Genomic DNA, 26,051 nt, shown 5'->3' with positions numbered 1-26,051 from the left:
ACTCCCCCGTGTGCACCGATGGTGTGGCCGTGTGCACCTATGGTGTGGCCGTGTGACCCCACTCCCCCGGGTGCACCTATGGTGTGACCCCGCTCCCCCGTGTTCACCTATGGTGTGGCTGTGTGACCCCACTCCCCCGGGTGCACCTATGGTGTGGCCGTGTAACCCCATTCCCCCGTGTGCACCTATGGTGTGGCCCCACTCCCCCGGGTGCACCTATGGTGTGGCCCCACTCCCCCGGGTGCACTTATGGTGTGGCCGTGTGACCCCACTCCCCCCGGGTGCACCTATGGTGTGGCCGTGTGACCCCACTCCCCCGTGTGCACCTATAGTGTGACTGTGTAACCCCACTCCCCCGGGAGCACCTATGGTGTGGCTGTGTGACCCCACTCCCCCGGGGTGCACCTATGGTGTGGCTGTGTAACCCCATTCCCCCGTGTGCACCTATGGTGTGGCCCCACTCCCCCGGGTGCACCTATGGTGTGGCCCCACTCCCCCGGGTGCACCTATGGTGTGGCCCCACTCCCCCGGGTGCACCTATGGTATGGCTGTGTGACCCCACTCCCCCGGGTGCACCTATGGTGTGGCCGTGTGACCCCACTCCCCCGTGTGCACCTATGGTGTGGCCGTGTGACCCCACTCCCCCGTGTGCACCTATGGTGTGGCCGTGTGACCCCACTTACCCGTGTGCACCTATGGTGTGGCTGTGTGACCCCACTCCCCCGGGTGCACCTATGGTGTGGCTGTGTGACCCCACTCCTCCGTGTGCACCGATGGTGTGGCCATGTGACCCCACTCCTCCGTGTGCACCTATGGTGTGGCTGTGTGACCCCACTCCCCCGTGTGCACCTATGGTGTGGCCTTGTGACCCCACTCCCTTTTCTGCACCTATGGTGTGGCTGAGTGACCCCACTCCCCCATGTGCACCTATGGTGTGACCCCACTCCCCCGTGTGCACCTATGGTATGGCCGTGTAACCCTGCTCCCCTGTGTGCACCTATGGTACGTTTGAGACCTGAGCGTGAACATGGCAGCCCTCCATACGTCTGAGACCTGAGCGTGCACATGGCATCCCCCTACATCTGAGACTTGAGCATGGACATGGCAGCCCCCTACATCTGAGACCTGAGCGTGCACATGTCAGCCCCCTACATCTGAGACCTGAGTACATCCATGGTAACCCGTATAACTGAGACCTGAGCGTGCACATGGCAGCCCACCGTACGTCTGAGACCTGAGCGCTCACATGGCAGCCCCCTACATCTGAGACCTGAGCGCACACGTGGCAGCCCCCTACAGCTGAGTCCTGAGCGTGCACATGGCAGCCCACCGTACATCTGAGACCTGAGCGCGCTCATGGCAGCCCCCCGTACATCTGAGACCTGAGCGCACACATGGCAGCTCCCTACATCTGAGACCTGAGCGTGCACATGACGGCCCCCTACATCTGAGACCTGAGCGCACACGTGGCAGCCCCCTACAGCTGAGTCCTGAGCGTGCACATGGCAGCCCACCGTACATCTGAGACCTGAGCGCGCTCATGGCAGCCCCCCGTACATCTGAGACCTGAGCGCACACATGGCAGCTCCCTACATCTGAGACCTGAGCGTGCACATGACGGCCCCCTACATCTGAGACCTGAGCGTGCACATGGCAGCCCCCCCTACATCTGAGACCTGAGTACATCCATGGTAACCCCTACATCTGAGACCTGAGCGTGCACATGGCAGCCCCCTACATCTGAGACCTGAGCGTGCACAGTGCATCCCCCTACATCTGAGACCTGAGCGTGGACATGGCAGCCCCCCTATATCTGAGACCTGAGTACATCCATGGTAACCCCCTACATCTGAGACCTGAGCGTGCACATGGCAGCTCCCTACATCTGAGACCTGAGTGCGCACATGGCAGCCCCCCGTACATCTGAGACCTGAGCGTGCACATGACAGCCCCCTACATCTGAAACCTGAGCTTGCACATGGCAGCCCCCCGTACATCTGAGACCTGAGCACGCACATGATTACTCCCGTACGTTTGAGAGCTGAGCGTGAACATGGCAGCCCCCTACATCTGAGACCTGAGAACATCCATGGTAACCCCTTCATCTGAGACCTGAACGTGCACATGGCAGCCCCCTGTATGTCTGAGACCTGAGCGCACACATGGCAGCCCCCTACATCTGAGACCTAAGCATGCACATGGCAGCCCCCTACATCTGAGACCTAAGCATGCACATGGCAGCCCCCTACATATGAAACCTGAGCGTGCACATGGCAGCCTCCCGTACGTCTGAGACCTGAGCGTGCACATGGCAGCCCCCCGTACATCTGAGACCTGAGCGTGCACATGGCAGCCCCCCATACATCTGAGTCCTGAGTACATCCATGGCAGCCCCTCGTACATCTGAGACCTGAGTGTGCACATGGCAGCCCCTCGCACATCTGAGACCTGAGTGTGCACATGGCAGCCCCCTACATCTGAGACCTGAGCGCGCACATGACAGCCCCCCCCGTACATCTGAGACCTGAACGTGCACATGGCAGCCCCCTACATCTGAGACCTGAGTGTGCACATTGCAGCCCCCTACATCTGAGACCTGAGCGTGCACATGGCAGCCCCCCATACATCTGAGACCTGAGCGTGCACATGGCAGCCCCCCATACATCTGAGACCTGAGCGTGCACATGGCCACTCACACAGCGAGCGCTGACCCCCATCCTGGCCACCCGCACAGCGAGCGTTGACCCCCATCCTGGCCACCCGCACAGCGAGCGCTGACCTCCATCCTGGCCACCCGCACAGCGAGCGCTGATCTCCATCCTGGCCACCCGCACAGCGAGCGCTGATCTCCATCCTGGCCACCCACACAGCGAGCGCTGACCCCCATCCTGGCCACCCGCACAGCGAGCGCTAACCCCCATCCTGGCCACCCACACAGCGAGCGCTGACCCCCGGCCTTGCCGCCCACACGGCAGGCGCTACCCCACATCCTGTCCACCTCCACCGTGTGTGCTGACCCCCGGCCTTGCCGCCTGCCCACACAGCGGGTGCTGACGCCTGACCACCTGCACAGCGAGCGCTGACCCCCATCCTCGCTTCCGCACAGCGAGCATTGAAGCCCGACCACACATTGGGGTCACCATCCTCTCATATTGTAGATACCATGGGTCTTGCGGATGTTGCTGACGGCTCTCATGAGTATGGTAGGGATCAGCACACGGCTTTGCCAGTCTCCTCAGTGTTCACTACATAATATGTGGACAGTTTCTGGAGTCGGGGGAGCGTGGTGTGCCGTACTGAGGGGTTTGAGCCTCTCCGACCTCATTCAGATCTGAATTGTTTCTTCATGCCCTTTTTGTTTGCAGGTGGACTCTACATCGGGCACCGTGGAGGGAGGCCGGGGGACTGCGGACTCATTCAGCAGCTCCAGGGGTGCCATCACCTGCCATGATATCGGCTGCCCCACTCTTTGGTGGTGTGCACAATTGGACCAGCGCTGACCGTGTGCGTATGTGCGGCATTAGTGAGGACAGGTAAGAGTTCACGCTCAAGCTTCTGGCACTGGGAACCGGACATTGTCCTTCCCGTCCCTCTAGAAGAGATCCTGCCTGAATGTGAGAACATAACACACCCGGGCACAGAGGGTCAAATGTGACCGTCTGTGACGGCGTCTGGATCACGGGCCGTAGTGACGGCGTCTGGATCACGGGCCGTAGTGACGGCGTCTGGATCACGGGCCGTAGTGACGGCATCTGGATCACAGGCCGTAGTGATGGCGTCTGGATCATGGGCCTTAGTGATAGTCTGGATCACGGGCCGTAGTGGCAGTGACTAGATCACGGGCTGTAGTGGCGGCGTCTGGATCACAGGCCGTAGTGACGGCGTCTGGATCACAGGCTGTAGTGGCGGCGTCTGGATCACGGGCTGTAGTGGCGGCGTCTGGATAACGTGCCGTAGTGACGGCGTCTCGGTCACGGGCCGTAGTGATGGCGTCTGGATCACGGGCCGTAGTGACGGCGTCTGGGTCACGGGCCGTAGTGATGGCGTCTGGATCACGAGCCTTAGTGATAGCGTCTGGATCACGGGCTGTAGTGGCGGCGTCTGGATCAGGGGCCTTAGTGATAGCGTCTGGATCACAGGCCGTAGTGATGGCGTCTGGATCACGGGCCGTAGTGACGGCGTCTGGATCACGGGCTGTAGTGACGGCGTCTGGATCACGGACCGTAGTGATGGCGTCTGGATCACGGACCGTAGTGTCGGCTCTGATTCCGGGGAGCCCGGGTTCATGTAGAGGAAAGGCTGTAGTATTGGTCATTGGTTTCTGCCACTCAGTGTTAGTAGCGCACCCCGCCGTCGGCCATTACTCACTCTGATATTTTCCTTTGGTTTTGGGCAGGAGGACGACGCTGTCTGATGAGGAGTCCAAGTCTAGCGGTGCCCAGCCCCTGGGATCTGACGACCGTTGTGTGAGCACTATCCTCCCCAAGGTGAGCTGCCGCTGGATGCATTGCTGGTGCTGCGGACATGCAGGAATACATGCGGCACTCAGGCCTGTGCCGACTCTCTGGGACCCTACAAAGTGCCTTGAAAATTGGGATTTTAGTGACTCTGAAACAAAGTAGCAAATATTTGGGACGTGTAAAGGAAATGATCCAGGATTTTATAAATATTTAACAAATCTAAATCTGGACATTTTGTGTCCAGCCCCTGAGCCAATACTTAGTAGGACCACCTATCTCTGCAGTCACTGCTGCAGCCTTTTGGGGTCTGTCTCTCCAGCTTTGCACGTCTACAGGTGACATTTGGCCCCTTCTTCTTTGCACACTCGCTCTCGCTCATTGAGAGTAGATGGAAACATCTGTGATCAATAATTTTCACGTCCTGTCACAGATTCCCTGGGATATCAGTCTGGATGGTGACTTGGGCCGTACACAAAGAATACGCTCTGATCTACACCCTCCACTGTAGCTCTGGCAGGATGTTTAGAGTTGTTGTCCTGTTGGAAGGTGAACCTACTCGGCAATCTCAAGTCTTCTTCAGTTTTCTTCCAGGATTTCCCTTTATTTAGTTCCATCATCCATATTCACATCACCTCTAACCAGCTTCCCTGCCCCTGCTGAAGAAAAGCCCGCCCACAGAATAATGCTACCACCACGTGTGACGGTGGGAATGGTGTTTTCAGGGTGCTGTCCAGTGTTAGTTTTCTGTGACACTTGGTGTTTGCATTTAGCCCAAAAGTTCTGCTTTTGGTCTCACCTGACCAGAGTCCTTTCTTCCACATACTTGCTGGGTCCTCTACATAATTTTTTGCAAAGTGCAAATGGGACTTCTTATTGCTTTCAAAACTGGCTTCTTCTTGCCACTCTTCCATAAAGGAATCCAAACAACCCTGAGGATCGGGGAAAAAAAGGGAACAACGCGGCGCACAATCTAAGAGCAGTAGGAACTAGGTGTAAATTGTGCACGCTTATATCATTGCAGTTGTAGTCAAAGGTGAAAATGAAGCATTGAAAGGGGAACGGTGTGCAGCTCGGCCGACTGGGCACACGGAGAAGGCCCTCAGACATCCGTGGTAAAACAGTAGATGGCAAGGAGAATCCCAGTATGGAGCCGGCGCTCCCGTATGGACATTCTAATAGATGTTCTATAGAAATATCTGCTTTATTGAGGTAATAACAAATTACAGGACAACTCATTTCGACTCCTACACCCTGGAGCCTTCATCGGGTCTTTAAAAAATAAATAAGACCTGAAGAAGACACCAGGGTGTAGGAGTCTAAACACTTTGTCCTGTAATTTTTTATTACCTCAATAAAGCAGATATTTCTATGTAACATCTATGAGAATCTCTATACTGGGATTTTCCTTCTATAAAGGCCGGATTTTTTAAGTATACGACTAGTAGTTGTCCTGTGGACTGATAATCCCACCAGAGCTGTGGATCTGCGGCTCCTCCAGTGACCATGGGCGTCTCTGCTGCTTCTCTCATTAGTTCTCCTGGCTTGGGCTGTCAGATTAGGTGGATGGCCACGTCTTTTATGTTTGCAGTTGTGCCATACGCCTTCCATTTTTGGATGACGGATTGCACAGTGCTCTGTGAGATGTTTGGAGCTTGGGTTATTTCTTTATAACCTAACTCTGCTTTCTTCTTGTCCACAAGTTTATCCCTGACCTGTCTGGTGGGCTCCTTTTGTTTTTCATGATGCTGTTTGATCCCTAATGTTCTCACGCAAACCTCAGAGGCCTTCACAGAACATATGTACTTATACTGAGGAGGAATCACACACAGGTCAACTTGGTGTGCTAATGATGTGATTTCTGGAGACGATTGGTGACTCAGGATTGTATTTAGGGGCATCACACTACAGGGGGCTGAGTAATAATGTGCCTCACAATTTTCAAATTTATGTTTTGGAAATACTTAGAAAACCTTGTATCATTTCCTTTACAAATCACAAATACTTGCTACTGTTTGTTAGTGTCACATAAAATCCCAATAAAATACATTTAAAGTGAACCTGTCAGCACGATTTTGCTAAGTAAACTACAGGCATTGTCATGTTGCCCCTGTTATACTGACTAAAATAATACCTGGTGTGAATTAATCCGTCTTGTGGTTCTTGTGTAATCAGTATTAGAAGTGTTCAGTAAATAATATGCTGGTGCTCTGGGGCGGGACTGTGGGCAGAGTCTTATATTCCTGCTCTAAGCCATAGAAACTAAGGAAAGACCTGCCCACAGTCCTGCTCACAACACTCAGGAAGGTAAGACTCTGCCTACAGTCCATCCCAGGAGCACAGTCTGTCTCTCCCTCTATCTCTCTGATGAGGAACATGTCTATGCTTTAGAGCGTCCTGTGGGTGAGGCTGCAGTCGGCCTGTGGGCAGGTCTTTCCTTGGTTTCTCTGGCTTAGAGCAGTAAGATAAGACTCCGCCCACAATCCCACCCCGGAGCACAAACAGTCGGTCTCTCCCTCTGTCTCTATGATGAACAACATTTTTGTGTTTCGAGGTGGGGCTGCGGGAGGGGCTGTGGGTGGGGCTGTGAGCAGGGCTGTGGGTGGCCTGTGGCAGGGCTTCGGGTGGGGCTGTGGGCGACCTGTGGCAGGGCTGCGGGTGGGGCTATGGGCTTCCTGTGAGCAGGGGTGGGGCTGTGAGCAGGGCTGTGGATGGGGCTGTGGGCGGCCTATCGGAAGGGCTAGGGGTGGGGCTGTGGGTGGCCTATGGGAAGGGCTGCGGGTTAGGCTGTGGGCGGCCTATGGGAAGGGCTGTGGGCGGTCTATGGGAAGGGCTATGGGTGGCCTGTGAGTGGGGTTGTGGGTGGCCTATGGGAAGGGCTGTGGGCGGCCTGTGAGCAGGGGTGGGGCTGCGGGCGGCCTATGGGAAGGGCTGCGGGTGGGGCTGCGAGCGGCCTATGGGAAGGGCTGCGGGTGGGGCTGCGAGCGGCCTATGGGGAGGGCTGCGGGTGGGGCTGCGAGCGGCCTATGGGAAGGGCTGCGGGTGGGGCTGCGAGCGGCCTATGGGGAGGGCTGCGGGTCGGGCTGTGGGCGGCCTATGGGAAGGGATGCGAGTGGGGCTGTGGGCGGCCTGTGAGCAGGGCTGCAGGTGGGGCTGTGGGCGGCCTGTGAGAAGGGGTGCGGCTGTGGGCAGGGTAGCGGGTGGGGCTGTGGGCAGCCTGTGAGCAGGGGTGGGGCTGTGGGCGGCCTGTGAGCAGGGCTGCGGGTGGGGCTGTGGGCAGCCTGTGAGCAGGGCTGCGGGGCGGCCTGTGATCAGGGCTGTGGGCGCCCTGTGAGCAGGGCTGTGGGCGGCCTGTGAGCAGGGCTGTGGGTGGCCTAAGGGTGGGGCTGTGGGTGGCCTATGGGTGGGGCTGTGGGTGGCCTATGGGTGTGGCTGTGGGCGGCCTGTGAGCAGGGCTGCGGATGGGGCTGTGGGTGGCCTACCGGAAGGGCTGTGGGCGGCCTGTTAGCAGGGCTGTGAGTGGGGTTGTGGGTGGCCTATGGGAAGGGCTGTGGATGAGGCTGTCGGTGACCTGTGAGAAGGGGTGGAGCTGTGGGCAGGGCTGCGGCTGGGGCTGTGGACAGCCTGTGAGCAGGGGTGGGGCTGTGGGCGGCCTATCGGAAGGGCTGCGGGTGGTGCTGTGGGCGGCCTGTGACCAGGGCTGCGGGTGGGGCTGTGGGCGCCCTGTAAGCAGGGCTGTGGGCAGCCTGTGAGCAGGGCTGTGGCTGTGGATGGCCTATGGGTGGGGCTGTGGGTGGCCTATGGGTGGCCTATGGGTGTGGCTGTGGGCGGCCTGTGAGCAGTGTTGCGGGTGGCCTACGGGAAGTGCTGTGGGCGGCCTGTTAGCAGGGCTGTGAGTGGGGTTGTGGGTGGCCTATGGGAAGGGCTGCGGGTGAGGCTGTCGGTGACCTGTGAGCAGGGCTGTGAGTGGGGTTGTGGGTGGCCTATGGGAAGGGCTAGGGGTGGGGCTGTGGGCGGCCTGTGAGCAGGGGCGGGTCTGTGGGCGGCCTGTGAGCAGGGCTGTGGGTGGCCTGTGAGCAGTGCTGCGGGTGGGGCTGTGGGTGGCCTACCGGAAGGGCTGTGGGCAGCCTATGGGAAGGGCTGTGGGCGGCCTGTTAGCAGGGCAGTGAGTGGGGCTGTGGGCAGAGCTGCGGGTGGGGATGCGGTCGGCCTGTGGGCGGGGCTGTCGGCAGGTCTTTCCTTGGTTTCTCTGACCTAGGGTACCAAGATAAGACTCCGTCCACTGTCCCTCCCCGGAGCGCGGGCATCTCATTAACTGAAAACTAGCACAGATTACACAAGAACCACCCCAGGTATCATGTTAATCAGTATAACGGGCAATATGACAATGCCTGTAGTTTACTGAGCAAAATACTGCTGACAGGTTCACTTTAAGTTTGTGGTTGTAATGCGGGAAAATATAGAAAAATTCACTGGGAATGAAGAGTTTTTCAAGGCACTGTTTACTATAATAATAATAAAAAAACTTGTATACAAAAAGTCTACACACCCTTGATGAAACTCCAGGTTTTTGCCATGTACACATCCTACCAAGAAGAATCATTTATGAACTTTTTTCCCCCTTGTAGTCGGCCATAACTTGGGTTCAGGCCTGGGTCTGGGATCGGCCGTTCCAGAACCTCCATCTTCTGGAGGATATGTTCTTTTGGTGATTTAGAGGTCACTTTGGGTCATGTCGCTGAAAAGTGAAATTCCTCCTCGTCTTCAGCTTTTTAGCAGAGGGCCGGGGGTTCTGATGTAAAGTTGACTGATACTTGGCTTGTTAGTAAGTCCCTCCATCACACGTTCCAGCGTGCGTTTGGTAGATGTGATGGAGGTTTTGGTAGCACGTAGCTGAGCCTGGATGTTTTATAGGTAAGAGAAGTCTCGATCTTCTCCCTGATCCTACAGGCCGGACATATGAAGAATACGGGAGATTGTGGTCTCAGGCAGGACACAACCAGGACCAGCAGAAATTCCTGCAGCTCCTCTAGTGTTGCTGTCGCCCTCTTGCACCAATTTTAGAGGGATGAACAGTTCAGGGTAATGTCACTGTTGTGACATATCAGCCCCTTCCTCATGACGTTTTCAGTGTCCATGGTAGTGCTAATGCAATGACATTATTGTAGTTTTGCTATTTATTTATTTTTCCTTCCAAATGATGTCAGCTTGTTTCTCAATGATTTGTATAGATTAAACATTAAAGGGGAAAAGTTTTGAAATGATTCTTCTTGGCAGGATTATTTTACATGACAAAAACTTGGGCTATGAAGAAAGGCGTGTAGACTTTTTCTGCCCACTGTACATAAACCTCCAGTCCTTCCCATTGGCACGAGGCTCATCCTCCACACTGGATAAATCCACAGGTTTTGAAAATGTAGTTTCCATTGTTGGATAATTTTCAGATCCATGTCGTCTCCTCCCAGTGGCCGACATCTACTTCTCATGCAGCCGCATGAGAAATACATGCATCCGCACACTCCGATCCCAAGAGTCTTGCAAGTGTGACCCCAGCCTTCAGCGCAATATCTGTTTAATTAAAAAAAAAAAAACTGAAAGAAAATGGCGTGGGCTCCCGTGCAATTTTATGCGCCAGAGAGGGAAAGCCAGCGACTGGGGCAGATGTTTATAGCCTAGGAAGGGGTTAATACCCGTGGATCTTCCCAGGCTGTGAATATCAGTCTGCAGCTGTATATTTAGCCTTTACTGTGGGCTGATATTAATAGCCTAGGAAGGGGCCATGGATATTGCCCCCCCCAGCTACAAACACCAGCTCTCAGCCACCCAAAAATGGCGCATCTTTATTAATATTGCTAATTCCTGCGACGCCCTTGATCTCCTGTCAAATAAAATAATAAACCAACAGTATACTCCCTGTTCTGACGTAGTCTTAAATAACGAGTGTCCCATGACGATCTCCCCTATAGAGCTGTCACATCAGGAGATGTGACCGCTCTACAGGGCCTCCAGTGACACACTGACAGGAGACAATGGCTCTTGCAGTGTTATCACTGAGGGTTCACTGGAGTTCATACTCTCTCACTTTACGGCACTGCTGCGTGAGAATTTTCCCACCCAACAGTGCCACAAGTGACTGCTTGAACTCCAGTGACCTCTGACGGCGGAGTGATCCACTGCGGGAGGATTCCTGCCTTCATTGTATCACCTCACATCTGCCGATGTGACAGCTCTACACAGGAGATCGTCCCAGGACACTCGTTATTAAATGGATTACATTGGAACAGGGAGTATATTGTTGATTTATTATTTTATTTTTTTTTACAGGTGACCAAGGGCGTTGGGGATTAGCTGTTGAGTTTATACTGTATGTGTTTTTTTTTAACACTTGAACACAGTAGTCCCGGATGATGGGACTACTACTACTGTCCCATCATCGGCTAGCTGTTACTGTAGCAGGCATAGCCGGATGGGACTAGTAGTCCTATCGGACGATGCCTGCCTACATACAGACCCGCACACACACACACACACACACACACACACACACACAGAGATACACACAGACACAGCCTCGCAGACTCACGCACGCACGCACACACACAAACACTCGCACACAGCCTCGCACATCTCCGCCCACACACTCCTCCTCCTCCCGATCTGCAGCGTTTCTCACAGGCAACTCCGCAGCAAAACTTCAGATCTTTTTAAATCTGCGGTTTTGCTTAGGATTTGCCTTGACTCAATGGTAGTCAATGGGTGCAGAAACGCTGCAGATTCGCAAAAAGAATTGACATGCTGCGGAAAATAAAACGCTGCGAATCCGCACGTATTTTTCCGCAATATGTGCACACCATTAACTAGCATTGGCGGTGCACTACCCTGCAGATTTGATGCAATTCCGCGCTTCCAAAACCGCTGCGGAACCGCATCAAAATCCGCAACTTGTGCACATAGCCTTAAGACAACAGTGCAGAACTGCAGCAGGGGGCCACATGGGACCCCGGTAATGTGGTAGTTTGTTGGGGACACTGGGAGGACATTTTGACGTCCAAAGTCCGTCACACAGCGTCAGAGGAGGAGCGGTAGGAGGAGAGCGCCGTCCATTGTGGAAGTTCTGCTGTATGAATAGCATGCTGGGCTGCAGTGATGGTGGACAGGAACAGGTGTGACCATCAGCATGCTGCAATCCTGCAGGGGTAACTCTGTGTGCAGTGATCGGGCACACTCTGGGCCCGGCGTGACCTCTCCAGCTGCGCTGCCACTCTAGGACATGCTGCTGATTCTTTCTCTTTTTCAGGTGGATTTAATACCTGCACCCAACCAAAGTGATGCCCTGATGCTGCAGGAGGTTGGTGCTACACAGGTGGAGACTGGGCAGAAACCAGAGGACAAACCGCCAGATGGTGCAGAACCAGAGGCAGCCGGCATCATCTCCCCTTCTAAAGCTTGTAATAATCTGTCCCTGCCCAAGGGTAAAGCGGTCATAAAACCGACGGAGAATCTGATCCATGCTGCTCCAAGCAGGCACCGTAAGAAGGGCGAACCTGCAAGGCCAGCGGCACAAGACAAAGCTGCAGGACTTGAGGCCCCCGCTGCCCGGCCAGCCGACGTGGACTCTCTTCTGACTCCCGGAATACAGATGTCCGGCCCGGTGGTGGATGCGTCACACGCTGTCGTTTCCTCTGCGTTTCCCTTTACTATGAGCAGAATCTGCTTCCCCACCACTCAGGTCCCCAATGTGCAGAAGCTTCCTCTTTCTTTCCCACCTGGTGCCGTTTTGACGCCGAGCCAACCCCTAGTGTACATTCCACCCCCCAACTGTGGACAGCCCCTCAGTGTGACTGCCTTGCCCACCACATTTGGGGTGACATCGACTCTGACCCTTCCTATTATGCCCCATCATGCCTTGACAGAGCAATGTCTTCTGCGGGCTCCTTCTGAGCTGCAGTCGCACACGTTCACTCCACCTCTGGGAAGACCGCTGACAACAGACACTAAAGTGGTCTCTGCAGAGATGACTAAGCCAGCGAGCACGGTCGCCCCTTCTGCTTCCCTCACTAACAGCAATATGACCCCTGCTGTGGCCGGGCCGCCCGTCTGCACTGATGCATCAGCTCTGCAGACTCTGTCTGCACACCCCACCATCCCCGTCGTCAGTGTCGCCCTCGCCTCCTACTCCAGAACTCCTAACCTAGAACCACAGAATGATTCCTCCTCGTCATCATCAGTCTCCCCATTAAAGTCTCCTCCGCAGTTAGAAAGGGAGATGCTTTCTCCCCAGGACTCGTATGAAATGCCTTTGGATCTGTCCTCAAAGTCTCACCGTCATAAACATGTTCCACCCAACCAACGTAAGACGCCACCAATGCCAGTGTTAACCCCAGTGCACACCAGTGGGAAAGCCTCACTGTCCACCGTTCTGTCCCGGGCTGATTCCAGCACTGTGAGTCCGGCCACAGTCAGCTTCACCAGCAGCAGTGTTGTTAGCCAGAACCTACGGGGAGTTGCTCCACTCGTTGTGTTCCCAGACTTTTTAAGAAATGGAGATCAGCTGTCACCACAGATCGTTGGAACATCTGGACCTTGGATGAAGAGTTCTGCCGCTCTCATTAGTGCTATACCTGGCACTTATGTTGGGGTGGCCAACCCGGTGCCGGCCTCGCTGCTGCTGAACAAAGACTCTAGCTTGAGCCTCAGCTCAGACTCACGACATTTGGCAAAGCAGGAGCAAATATCCATAATAGACCAGGGAGAGCCAAAGATCTCAGGGTCATGTGGCAAAAAAACTAGCCAGCCGGGCATAGATGGCCAGCAGCCCACTGATAAGCGGCATCATGGACGTCCTACAACGGTGAACTCTTTGTGTTCTTCTAAGGATTGGACGTTACCTGGGCAAGGGACCGTGCACCCCAAGTGTCCCTTAAATGGGAAGCCCAGCAATTCTCAGGTTCTGCCCATTAGTTGGTCTCCGTACCATCAGACGTCGGTGCTGTCCATCGGCATACCTGCCTCAGGCACACTGCATACAAACCAAGGCTCTCACCAGAGACTGCCCGTAGGGGAGTTCACTCTGTTTTCCAGCATTCTTCCAGCAGAATCCAAGGTGATGCCTCAGAAAAGTGCAGGAGATTCTACACTAAGTTCTCAGCAAAAGCCTGCGATGCCGCCAGCAGCGGCCCACGAGCAGGACCCGCTAGCTAATGCAAAGACTTGTGAGTCTGTTCCTAAGGCTCGAAAAACTCACCCAAACAAAACATTGCTTGCACCAAAACCTGCCACAGGAAATGCTGCGTTGTACCTCCAGTCCGGCATTGCTGACACCGCGGACGGCAGTGCAGACAGTAAGCAGACTTCTGAAGGAAGCGCCTCCTTGCACCCGCCGCCTCACAAGTCAAACTGCAAAGACGACAAGGTCCGGCCACTTAAGCTCAGCTGCAATCGAAAGACACTTGGGGACACAAAGCCAAAAAACAAAGTTTTGGCCTCCTACATGACTAACAACCCCCTGGCCATGGCTCAGAGAAATGACAGTGGTCTATGCCTGCCTTTATTAAGTCAGGAGGTCAACAAAAACGACGCCAAGAGCGACATATCACCAGATCAGCCAGTGCATCGCAAGCGTGGCCTCAAAAAAGCACATGCTCCTCAGGACAGCCAGCATTGTGTGCAGGAGGTCGACCTGAGCAAAGTCAAGATCGAGAGGGTGGATGATGATGAGAACTTCGGCTGCCTTCCATCCTTTAGCAGTCCATCATGGTCGCCTGTGGAAATGCCACCAATCATCAAAGTCAAGACTAAGGTTAAGAAAGAGCCGGGTGTACGAGGTCGGTCAAAGCGCTTAGAGGAGGTCACACCAACCAAGCCAGTGGCCCAGAAGGCCGCGTGTAAGGGCAAAGGCGAAGACGTGGACAGAAGCTTACCGCCATCGCACAAGAGAAAGGTGAGCGACACTGGTGATGGATATGTATAAATTGCCATTCTTGCACTAATATGTTCTCTCTCCATAAATGGTTGACTGTGGAGGGGGCCGGGGTCTGATGGGCAGCTGAAAATGGCGGTCCCCTGACAGCTGTATACAGAGGAGCTGCCTCCAGGGGTCGACCCCTCGCTGAAAGGGTTAGTGACCTTGTGGATATAGTGTAGCCGGCAGGAAAGAAGTGGCGACTGCATGGTCCTAGGAATGGCCTTCGGCCTGATGGGGCCCCATAACCGGCACAGTATGTAGATCCAGGACCATCTGGCCGTACTACAGTCCCTCTGTGTCACCGAATCCATGGAAATAAATGTCACCTGAACGGTAGGCTGGAAGGAAAAGAGTGGCGGTAATGTTAATAATCCCCTAGTGATATGCTGCCTGCCAACCTGTCCAATATGGCAGACTCCTGCTCCAGGTTATAGTTGGATTCTTCATTGTCGTAATGGCGGCGTGAAGGAGATTAGTCACAATCGGGGAAGTATAGAGATCATGTGGTTGTGGCTCTGAGCTCGTACAGCGCATAGTGGTCAGAGGTGCATGGGTTGTCCGGCCCTGGAGCAGTGGAGACGTGTCCTGTTGTGATTCCTGGAGGACGTTACCCCCTGACTGCACTGTACAGATATTGGATGTGGACAGAGAAGCCCCCGGAGGTGGATGTGGGGGGCACATACTTTTTCCATATTAATGTCTATGGATGTAGATGAGGACAGAGAAGCCCCCGAAGGTGGATGTGGGGGGCACATACTTTCTCCATATTAATGTCTATGGACGTAGATGAGGACAGAGAAGCCCCCGGAGGCGGATGTGGGGGGCACATACTTTCTCCATATTAATGTCTATGGATGTAGATGAGGACAGAGAAGCCCCCGGAGGAGGATGTTGGGGGCACATACTTTCTCCATATTAATGTCTATGGATGTAGATGAGGACAGAGAAGCCCCCGGAGGAGGATGTGGGGGGTACATACTTTCTCCATATTAATGTCTATTATTGTAGATGAGGACAGAGAAGCCCCCGGAGGTGGATGTGGGGGGCACATACTTTCTCCATATTAATGTCTATGGATGTAGATGAGGACAGAGAAGCCCCCGGAGGTGGATGTGGGGGGCACATACTTTCTCCATATTAATGTCTATGGATGTAGATGAGGACAGAGATGCCCCCAGAGGAGGATGTGGGGGGCACATACTTTCGTCCATATTAATGTCTATGGATATAGATGAGGACAGAGAAGCCCCCGGAGGTGGATATGGGGGGCACATACTTTCTCCATATTAATGTCTATGGATGTAGATGGAGGACAGAGAAGCCCCCGGAGGAGGATGTGGGGGGCACACACTTTCTCCATATTAATGTCTATGGATGTAGATGGAGGACAGAGAAGCCCCCGGAGGAGGATGTGGGGGGCACACACTTTCTCCATATTAATGTCTATTGATGTAGATGAGGACAGAGAAGCCCCCGGAGGAGGATGTGAGGGGCACATACTTTCTCCATATTAATGTCTATGGATGTAGATGAGGACAGAGAAGCCCCCGGAGGTGGATATGGGGGACACATACTTTTCTCCATAATAATGTCTATGGATGTAGATGAGGACAGTGAAGCCCCCGGAGGAGGATGTGGGGGGCACATACTTTCGTCCATATTAATGTCTATGGATGTAGATGAGGACAGAGAAGCCCCCGGAGGTGGATATGGGGGGAACATACTTTCTCCATATTAATGTCTATGGATGTAGATGAGGGCACAGAAGCCCCCGGAGGAGGATGTGGGGGGCACATACTTTCTCCATATTAATGTCTATGGATGTAGATGAGGACAGAAGCCCCCGGAGGAGGATGTGGGGGGCACATACTTTCTCCATATTAATGTCTATGGATGTAGATGAGGACAGAGAAGCCCCCGAAGGTGGATGTGGGGGGCACACACTTTATCCATATTAATGTCTATGGATGTAGATGAGGACACAGAAGCCCCCGGAGGAGGATGTGGGGGGCACATACTTTCGTCCATACTAATGTCTATGAATGTAGATGAGGACAGAGAAGCCCCCGGAGGTGGATGTGGGGGGCACATACTTTCTCCATATTAATGTCTATGGATGTAGATGAGGACAGAGAAGCCCCCGGAGGTGGATGTGGGGTGCACATACTTTCGTCCATATTAATGTCTATGGATGTAGATGAGGACAGAGAAGCCCCCAGAGGTGGATATGGGGGGCACATGCTTTCTCCATATTAATGTCTATGGATGTAGATGAGGACAGAGAAGCCCCCGGAGGTGGATGTGGGGTGCACATACTTTCGTCCATATTAATGTCTATGGATGTAGATGAGGACACAGAAGCCCCCCGGAGGTGGATGTGGGGGGCACATACTTTCGTCCATATTAATGTCTATGGATGTAGATGAGGACAGAGAAGCCCCCAGAGGTGGATATGGGGGGCACATAATTTCTCCATATTAATGTCTATGGATGTAGATGAGGACAGAGAAGCCCCCGGAGGAGGATGTGGGGGGCACATACTTTCGTCCATATTAATGTTAATGGATGTAGATGAGGACAGAGAAGCCCCCGGAGGTGGATGTGGGGGGCACATACTTTCTCCATATTAATGTCTATGGATGTAGATGAGGACAGAGAAGCCCCCGGAGGTGGATATGGGGGGCACATGCTTTCTCCATATTAATGTCTATGGATGTAGATGAGGACAGAGAAGCCCCCGGAGGTGGATGTGGGGGGCACATAGTTTCTCCATATTAATGTCTATGGATGTAGATGAGGACAGAGATGCCCCCGGAGGAGGATGTGGGGGGCACATACTTTCGTCCATACTAATGTCTATGGATGTAGATGAGGACAGAGAAGCCCCCCGGAGGTGGATGTGGGGGGCACTTACTTTCGTCCATATTAATGTCTATGGATGTAGATGAGAACATAGAAGCCCCTGGAGGTGGATGTGGGGGGCACATACTTTCTCCATATTAATATCTATGGATGTAGATGAGGACAGAGAAGCCCCCGGAGGTGGATGTGGGGGGCACATACTTTCGTCCATATTAATGTCTATGGATGTAGATGAGGACAGAGAAGCCCCCGGAGGTGGATATGGGGGGCACATGCTTTCTCCATATTAATGTCTATGGATGTAGATGAGGGCAGAGAAGCCCCCGGAGGTGGATGTGGGGGGCACATACTTTCGTCCATATTAATGTCTATGGATGTAGATGAGGACAGAGAAGCCCCCGGAGGTGGATGTGGGGGGCACATACTTTCGTCCATATTAATGTCTATGGATGTAGATGAGGACAGAGAAGCCCCCGAAGGTGGATGTGGGGGGCACACACTTTATCCATATTAATGTCTATGGATGTAGATGAGGACACAGAAGCCCCCGGAGGAGGATGTGGGGGGCACATACTTTCGTCCATACTAATGTCTATGAATGTAGATGAGGACAGAGAAGCCCCCCAGAGGTGGATGTGGGGGGCACATACTTTCTCCATATTAATGTCTATGGATGTAGATGAGGACAGAGAAGCCCCCGGAGGTGGATGTGGGGTGCACATACTTTCATCCATATTAATGTCTATGGATGTAGATGAGGACAGAGAAGCCCCCAGAGGTGGATATGGGGGGCACATGCTTTCTCCATATTAATGTCTATGGATGTAGATGAGGACAGAGAAGCCCCCGGAGGTGGATGTGGGGTGCACATACTTTCGTCCATATTAATGTCTATGGATGTAGATGAGGACACAGAAGCCCCCCGGAGGTGGATGTGGGGGGCACATACTTTCGTCCATATTAATGTCTATGGATGTAGATGAGGACAGAGAAGCCCCCAGAGGTGGATATGGGGGGCACATAATTTCTCCATATTAATGTCTATGGATGTAGATGAGGACAGAGAAGCCCCCGGAGGAGGATGTGGGGGGCACATACTTTCGTCCATATTAATGTTAATGGATGTAGATGAGGACAGAGAAGCCCCCGGAGGTGGATATGGGGGGCACATGCTTTCTCCATATTAATGTCTATGGATGTAGATGAGGACAGAGAAGCCCCCGGAGGTGGATGTGGGGGGCACATACTTTCTCCATATTAATGTCTATGGATGTAGATGAGGACAGAGATGCCCCCGGAGGAGGATGTGGGGGGCACATACTTTCGTCCATACTAATGTCTATGGATGTAGATGAGGACAGAGAAGCCCCCCGGAGGTGGATGTGGGGGGCACTTACTTTCGTCCATATTAATGTCTATGGATGTAGATGAGAACATAGAAGCCCCTGGAAGTGGATGTGGGGGGCACATACTTTCTCCATATTAATATCTATGGATGTAGATGAGGACAGAGAAGCCCCCGGAGGTGGATGTGGGGGGCACATACTTTCGTCCATATTAATGTCTATGGATGTAGATGAGGACAGAGAAGCCCCCGGAGGTGGATATGGGGGGCACATGCTTTCTCCATATTAATGTCTATGGATGTAGATGAGGGCAGAGAAGCCCCCGGAGGTGGATGTGGGGGGCACATACTTTCGTCCATATTAATGTCTATGGATGTAGATGAGGACAGAGAAGCCCCTGGAGGTGGATGTGGGGGGCACATACTTTCGTCCATATTAATGTCTATGGATGTAGATGAGGACAGAGAAGCCCCTGGAGGTGGATGTGGGGGGCACATACTTTCGTCCATATTAATGTTAATGGTTGTAGATGAGGACAGAGAAGCCCCCGGAGGTGGATGTGGGGGGCACATACTTTCTCCATATTAATGTCTATGGATGTAGATGAGGACAGAGAAGCCCCCGGAGGTGGATGTGGGGGGCACATACTTTCTCCATATTAATGTCTATGGATGTAGATGAGGACAGAGATGCCCCCAGAGGAGGATGTGGGGGGCACATACTTTCTCCATATTAATGTCTATGGATGTAGATGAGGACAGAGAAGCCCCCCGGTGGTGGATGTGGGGGGCACATACTTTCTCCATATTAATGTCTATGTATGTAGATGAGGACAGAGAAGCCCCCCGGTGGTGGATGTGGGGGGCACATACTTTCTCCATATTAATATCTATGGATGTAAATGAGGACAGAGAAGCCCCCGGAGGTGGATGTGGGGGGCACATACTTTCTCCATATTAATGTATATTGATGTAGATGAGGACAGAGAAGCCCCCGGAGGTGGATGTGGGGGGCACATACTTTCTCCATATTAATGTCTATGGATGTATATGAGGACAGAGAAGCCCCCGGAGGTGGATATGGGGGGCACATACTTTTCTCCATAATAATGTCTATGGATGTACAATAGATGAGGACAGAGAAGCCCCCGGAGGTGGATGTGGGGGGCACATACTTTCTCCATATTAATGTCTATGGATGTAGATGAGGACAGAGAAGCCCACGGAGGTGGATGTGGGGGGCACATACTTTCTCCATATTAATGTCTATGGATGAAGATGAGGACAGAGAAGCCCCCGAAGGTGGATGTGGGGGGCACATACTTTCTCCATATTAATGTCTATGGATGTAGATGAGGACAGAGAAGCCCCCGAAGGTGGATGTGAGGGGCACATACTTTCTCCATATTAATGTCTATGGATGTAGATGAGGACAGAAGCCCCTGGAGGTGGATGTGGGGGGCACATACTTTCTCCATATTAATGTCTATGGATGTAGATGAGGACAGTGAAGCCCCCGAAGGTGGATGTGAGGGGCACATACTTTCTCCATATTAATGTCTATGGATGTAGATGAGGACAGAGAAGCCCCCGAAGGTGGATGTGGGGGGCACATACTTTCTCCATATTAATGTCTATGTATGTAGATGAGGACACAGAAGCCCCCGGAGGAGGATGTGGGGGGCACATACTTTCGTCCATACTAATGTCTATGGATGTAGATGAGGACAGAGAAGCCCCCAGAGGTGGATATGGGGGGCACATGCTTTCTCCATATTAATGTCTATGGATGTAGATGAGGACAGAGAAGCCCCCGGAGGTGGATGTGGGGTGCACATACTTTCGTCCATATTAATGTCTATGGATGTAGATGAGGACACAGAAGCCCCCCGGAGGTGGATGTGGGGGGCACATACTTTCGTCCATATTAATGTCTATGGATGTAGATGAGGACAGAGAAGCCCCCAGAGGTGGATATGGGGGGCACATAATTTCTCCATATTAATGTCTATGGATGTAGATGAGGACAGAGAAGCCCCCGGAGGAGGATGTGGGGGGCACATACTTTCGTCCATATTAATGTTAATGGATGTAGATGAGGACAGAGAAGCCCCCGGAGGTGGATATGGGGGGCACATGCTTTCTCCATATTAATGTCTATGGATGTAGATGAGGACAGAGAAGCCCCCGGAGGTGGATGTGGGGGGCACATACTTTCTCCATATTAATGTCTATGGATGTAGATGAGGACAGAGATGCCCCCGGAGGAGGATGTGGGGGGCACATACTTTCGTCCATACTAATGTCTATGGATGTAGATGAGGACAGAGAAGCCCCCGGAGGAGGATGTGGGGGGCACATACTTTCGTCCATACTAATGTCTATGGATGTAGATGAGGACAGAGAAGCCCCCGGAGGTGGATGTGGGGGGCACTTACTTTCGTCCATATTAATGTCTATGGATGTAGATGAGGACAGAGAAGCCCCCGGAGGTGGATGTGGGGGGCACATACTTTCTCCATATTAATATCTATGGATGTAGATGAGGACAGAGAAGCCCCCGGAGGTGGATGTGGGGGGCACATACTTTCGTCCATATTAATGTCTATGGATGTAGATGAGGACAGAGAAGCCCCCGGAGGTGGATATGGGGGGCACATGCTTTCTCCATATTAATGTCTATGGATGTAGATGAGGGCAGAGAAGCCCCCGGAGGTGGATGTGGGGGGCACATACTTTCGTCCATATTAATGTCTATGGATGTAGATGAGGACAGAGAAGCCCCCGGAGGTGGATGTGGGGGGCACATACTTTCGTCCATATTAATGTCTATGGATGTAGATGAGGACAGAGAAGCCCCCGGAGGTGGATATGGGGGGCACATACTTTCTCCATATTAATGTCTTTGGATGTAGATGAGGGCACAGAAGCCCCCGGAGGAGGATGTGGGGGGCACATACTTTCTCCATATTAATGTCTATGGATGTAGATGAGGACAGAGAAGCCCCCGGAGGTGGATGTGGGGGGCACATAATTTCGTCCATATTAATGTCTATGGATGTAGATGAGGACAGAGAAGCCCCCGGAGGTGGATGTGGGGGGCACATACTTTCGTCCATATTAATGTCTATGGATGTAGATGAGGACAGAGAAGCCCCCGGAGGTGGATGTGGGGGGCACATACTTTCGTCCATATTAATGTTAATGGTTGTAGATGAGGACAGAGAAGCCCCCGGAGGTGGATGTGGGGGGCACATACTTTCTCCATATTAATGTCTATGGATGTAGATGAGGACAGAGAAGCCCCCGGAGGTGGATGTGGGGGGCACATACTTTCTCCATATTAATGTCTATGGATGTAGATGAGGACAGAGATGCCCCCAGAGGAGGATGTGGGGGGCACATACTTTCTCCATATTAATGTCTATGGATGTAGATGAGGACAGAGAAGCCCCCCGGTGGTGGATGTGGGGGGCACATACTTTCTCCATATTAATGTCTATGTATGTAGATGAGGACAGAGAAGCCCCCGGAGGTGGATGTGGGGGGCACATACTTTCTCCATATTAATATCTATGGATGTATATGAGGACAGAGAAGCCCCCGGAGGTGGATATGGGGGGCACATGCTTTCTCCATATTAATGTCTATGGATGTAGATGAGGACAGAGAAGCCCCCGGAGGTGGATGTGGGGGGCACATACTTTCTCCATATTAATATCTATGGATGTATATGAGGACAGAGAAGCCCCCGGAGGTGGATATGGGGGGCACATGCTTTCTCCATATTAATGTCTATGGATGTAGATGAGGACAGAGAAGCCCCCGGAGGAGGATGTGGGGGGCACATACTTTCGTCCATATTAATGTCTATGGATGTAGATGAGGACACAGAAGCCCCCCGGAGGTGGATGTGGGGGGCACATACTTTCGTCCATATTAATGTCTATGGATGTAGATGAGGACAGAGAAGCCCCCAGAGGTGGATATGGGGGGCACATAATTTCTCCATATTAATGTCTATGGATGTAGATGAGGACAGAGAAGCCCCCGGAGGAGGATGTGGGGGGCACATACTTTCGTCCATATTAATGTTAATGGATGTAGATGAGGACAGAGAAGCCCCCGGAGGTGGATATGGGGGGCACATGCTTTCTTCATATTAATGTCTATGGATGTAGATGAGGACAGAGAAGCCCCCGGAGGTGGATGTGGGGGGCACATACTTTCGTCCATACTAATGTCTATGGATGTAGATGAGGACAGAGAAGCCCCCCGGAGGTGGATGTGGGGGGCACTTACTTTCGTCCATATTAATGTCTATGGATGTAGATGAGAACATAGAAGCCCCTGGAGGTGGATGTGGGGGGCACATACTTTCTCCATATTAATATCTATGGATGTAGATGAGGGCAGAGAAGCCCCCGGAGGTGGATGTGGGGGGCACATACTTTCGTCCATATTAATGTCTATGGATGTAGATGAGGACAGAGAAGCCCCCGGAGGTGGATGTGGTTGGCACATACTTTCGTCCATATTAATGTCTATGGATGTAGATGAGGACAGAGAAGCCCCCGGAGGAGGATGTGGGGGGCACATACTTTCGTCCATATTAATGTTAATGGTTGTAGATGAGGACAGAGAAGCCCCCGGAGGTGGATGTGGGGGGCACATACTTTCTCCATATTAATGTCTATGGATGTAGATGAGGACAGAGAAGCCCCCGGAGGTGGATGTGGGGGGCACATACTTTCTCCATATTAATGTCTATGGATGTAGATGAGGACAGAGATGCCCCCAGAGGAGGATGTGGGGGGCACATACTTTCTCCATATTAATGTCTATGGATGTAGATGAGGACAGAGAAGCCCCCCGGTGGTGGATGTGGGGGGCACATACTTTCTCCATATTAATGTCTATGTATGTAGATGAGGACAGAGAAGCCCCCCGGTGGTGGATGTGGGGGGCACATACTTTCTCCATATTAATATCTATGGATGTATATGAGGACAGAGAAGCCCCCGGAGGTGGATGTGGGGGGCACATACTTTCTCCATATTAATGTCTATGGATGTAGATGAGGACAGAGAAGCCCCCGGAGGTGGATATGGGGGGCACATACTTTCTCCATATTAATGTCTATGGATGTAGATGAGGGCACAGAAGCCCCCGGAGGAGGATGTGGGGGGCACGTACTTTCTCCATATTAATGTCTATGGATGTAGATGAGGACAGAGAAGCCCCCCGGAGGTGGATGTGGGGGGCACATACTTTGTCCATATTAATGTCTATGGATGTAAATGAGGACAGAGAAGCCCCCGGAGGTGGATGTGGGGGGCACATACTTTCTCCATATTAATGTCTGTGGATGTAGATGAGGGCAGAGAAGCCCCCGGAGGAGGATGTGGGGGGCACATACTTTGTCCATATTAATGTCTATGGATGTAGATGAGGACAGAGAAGCCCCCGGAGGTGGATGTAGGGGGCACATACTTTCTCCATATTAATGTCTATGGATGTAGATGAGGACAGAGAAGCCCCCCGGTGGTGGATGTGGGGGGCACATACTTTCTCCATATTAATGTCTATGGATGTAGATGAGGACAGAGAAGCCCCCCGGAGGTGGATGTGGGGGGCACATACTTTCTCCATATTAATGTCTATGGATATAGATGAAGACAGAGAAGCCCCCCGGTGGTGGATGTGGGGGGTACATACTTTCTCCATAATAATGTCTATGGATGTAGATGAGGACAGAGAAGCCCCCGGAAGAGGATGTGGGGGGCACATACTTTCGTCCATATTAATGTTAATGGATGTAGATGAGGACAGTGAAGCCCCCGGAGGTGGATGTGGGGGGCACATACTTTCTCCATATTAATGTCTATGGATGTAGATGGGGACAGAGAAGCCCCCGGAGGTGGATGTGGGGGGCACATACTTTCTCCATATTAATGTCTATGGATGTAGATGAGGACAGAGAAGCCCCCGGAGGTGGATGTGGGGTGCACATACTTTCGTCCATATTAATGTCTATGGATGTAGATGAGGACAGAGAAGCCCCCAGAGGTGGATATGGGGGGCACATGCTTTCTCCATATTAATGTCTATGGATGTAGATGAGGACAGAGAAGCCCCCGGAGGTGGATGTGGGGTGCACATACTTTCGTCCATATTAATGTCTATGGATGTAGATGAGGACACAGAAGCCCCCCGGAGGTGGATGTGGGGGGCACATACTTTCGTCCATATTAATGTCTATGGATGTAGATGAGGACAGAGAAGCCCCCAGAGGTGGATATGGGGGGCACATAATTTCTCCATATTAATGTCTATGGATGTAGATGAGGACAGAGAAGCCCCCGGAGGAGGATGTGGGGGGCACATACTTTCTCCATATTAATATCTATGGATGTAGATGAGGACAGAGAAGCCCCCGGAGGTGGATGTGGGGGGCACATACTTTCGTCCATATTAATGTCTATGGATGTAGATGAGGACAGAGAAGCCCCCGGAGGTGGATATGGGGGGCACATGCTTTCTCCATATTAATGTCTATGGATGTAGATGAGGGCAGAGAAGCCCCCGGAGGTGGATGTGGGGGGCACATACTTTCGTCCATATTAATGTCTATGGATGTAGATGAGGACAGAGAAGCCCCCGGAGGTGGATGTGGGGGGCACATACTTTCGTCCATATTAATGTCTATGGATGTAGATGAGGACAGAGAAGCCCCCGGAGGTGGATATGGGGGGCACATACTTTCTCCATATTAATGTCTATGGATGTAGATGAGGGCACAGAAGCCCCCGGAGGAGGATGTGGGGGGCACATACTTTCTCCATATTAATGTCTATGGATGTAAATGAGGACAGAGAAGCCCCCGGAGGTGGATGTGGGGGGCACATACTTTCTCCATATTAATATCTATGGATGTAGATGAGGGCAGAGAAGCCCCCGGAGGTGGATGTGGGGGGCACATACTTTCGTCCATATTAATGTCTATGGATGTAGATGAGGACAGAGAAGCCCCCGGAGGTGGATGTGGGGGGCACATACTTTCGTCCATATTAATGTCTATGGATGTAGATGAGGACAGAGAAGCCCCCGGAGGAGGATGTGGGGGGCACATACTTTCGTCCATATTAATGTTAATGGTTGTAGATGAGGACAGAGAAGCCCCCGGAGGTGGATGTGGGGGGCACATACTTTCTCCATATTAATGTCTATGGATGTAGATGAGGACAGAGAAGCCCCCGGAGGTGGATGTGGGGGGCACATACTTTCTCCATATTAATGTCTATGGATGTAGATGAGGACAGAGAAGCCCCCGGAGGTGGATGTGGGGGGCACATACTTTCTTCATATTAATGTCCATGGATGTAGATGAGGACAGAGAAGCCCCCAGAGGAGGATGTGGGGG

The 26,051-nt window shown here is 52.6% G+C and overlaps 1 protein-coding gene across 2 annotated transcripts in view; it reads left to right on the top strand.

Moving 5' to 3' along the window:
• The window catches only part of BCORL1 (BCL6 corepressor like 1), a 118,005-nt gene that overhangs the window by 12,352 nt on the left and 79,602 nt on the right, over positions 1 to 26,051 (top strand). For both annotated transcript variants that reach the window (XM_077286529.1, XM_077286531.1), the window contains exons 2-4: positions 3,366 to 3,533; positions 4,397 to 4,487; positions 11,755 to 14,397. In XM_077286529.1, coding sequence (XP_077142644.1) covers positions 3,448 to 3,533; positions 4,397 to 4,487; positions 11,755 to 14,397 — 2,820 coding nt within the window. In that variant the 5' untranslated portion in view covers positions 3,366 to 3,447. The remainder of the gene's footprint in view (positions 1 to 3,365; positions 3,534 to 4,396; positions 4,488 to 11,754; positions 14,398 to 26,051) is intronic.

Source organism: Ranitomeya variabilis, chromosome 2 (assembly GCF_051348905.1).
Source record: "Ranitomeya variabilis isolate aRanVar5 chromosome 2, aRanVar5.hap1, whole genome shotgun sequence".
Taxonomy (NCBI): Eukaryota; Metazoa; Chordata; class Amphibia; order Anura; family Dendrobatidae; genus Ranitomeya; species Ranitomeya variabilis.
The sequence above is the reverse complement of the archived record's forward strand: the minus strand, read 5'-3'. Positions and strand labels throughout refer to the sequence as shown.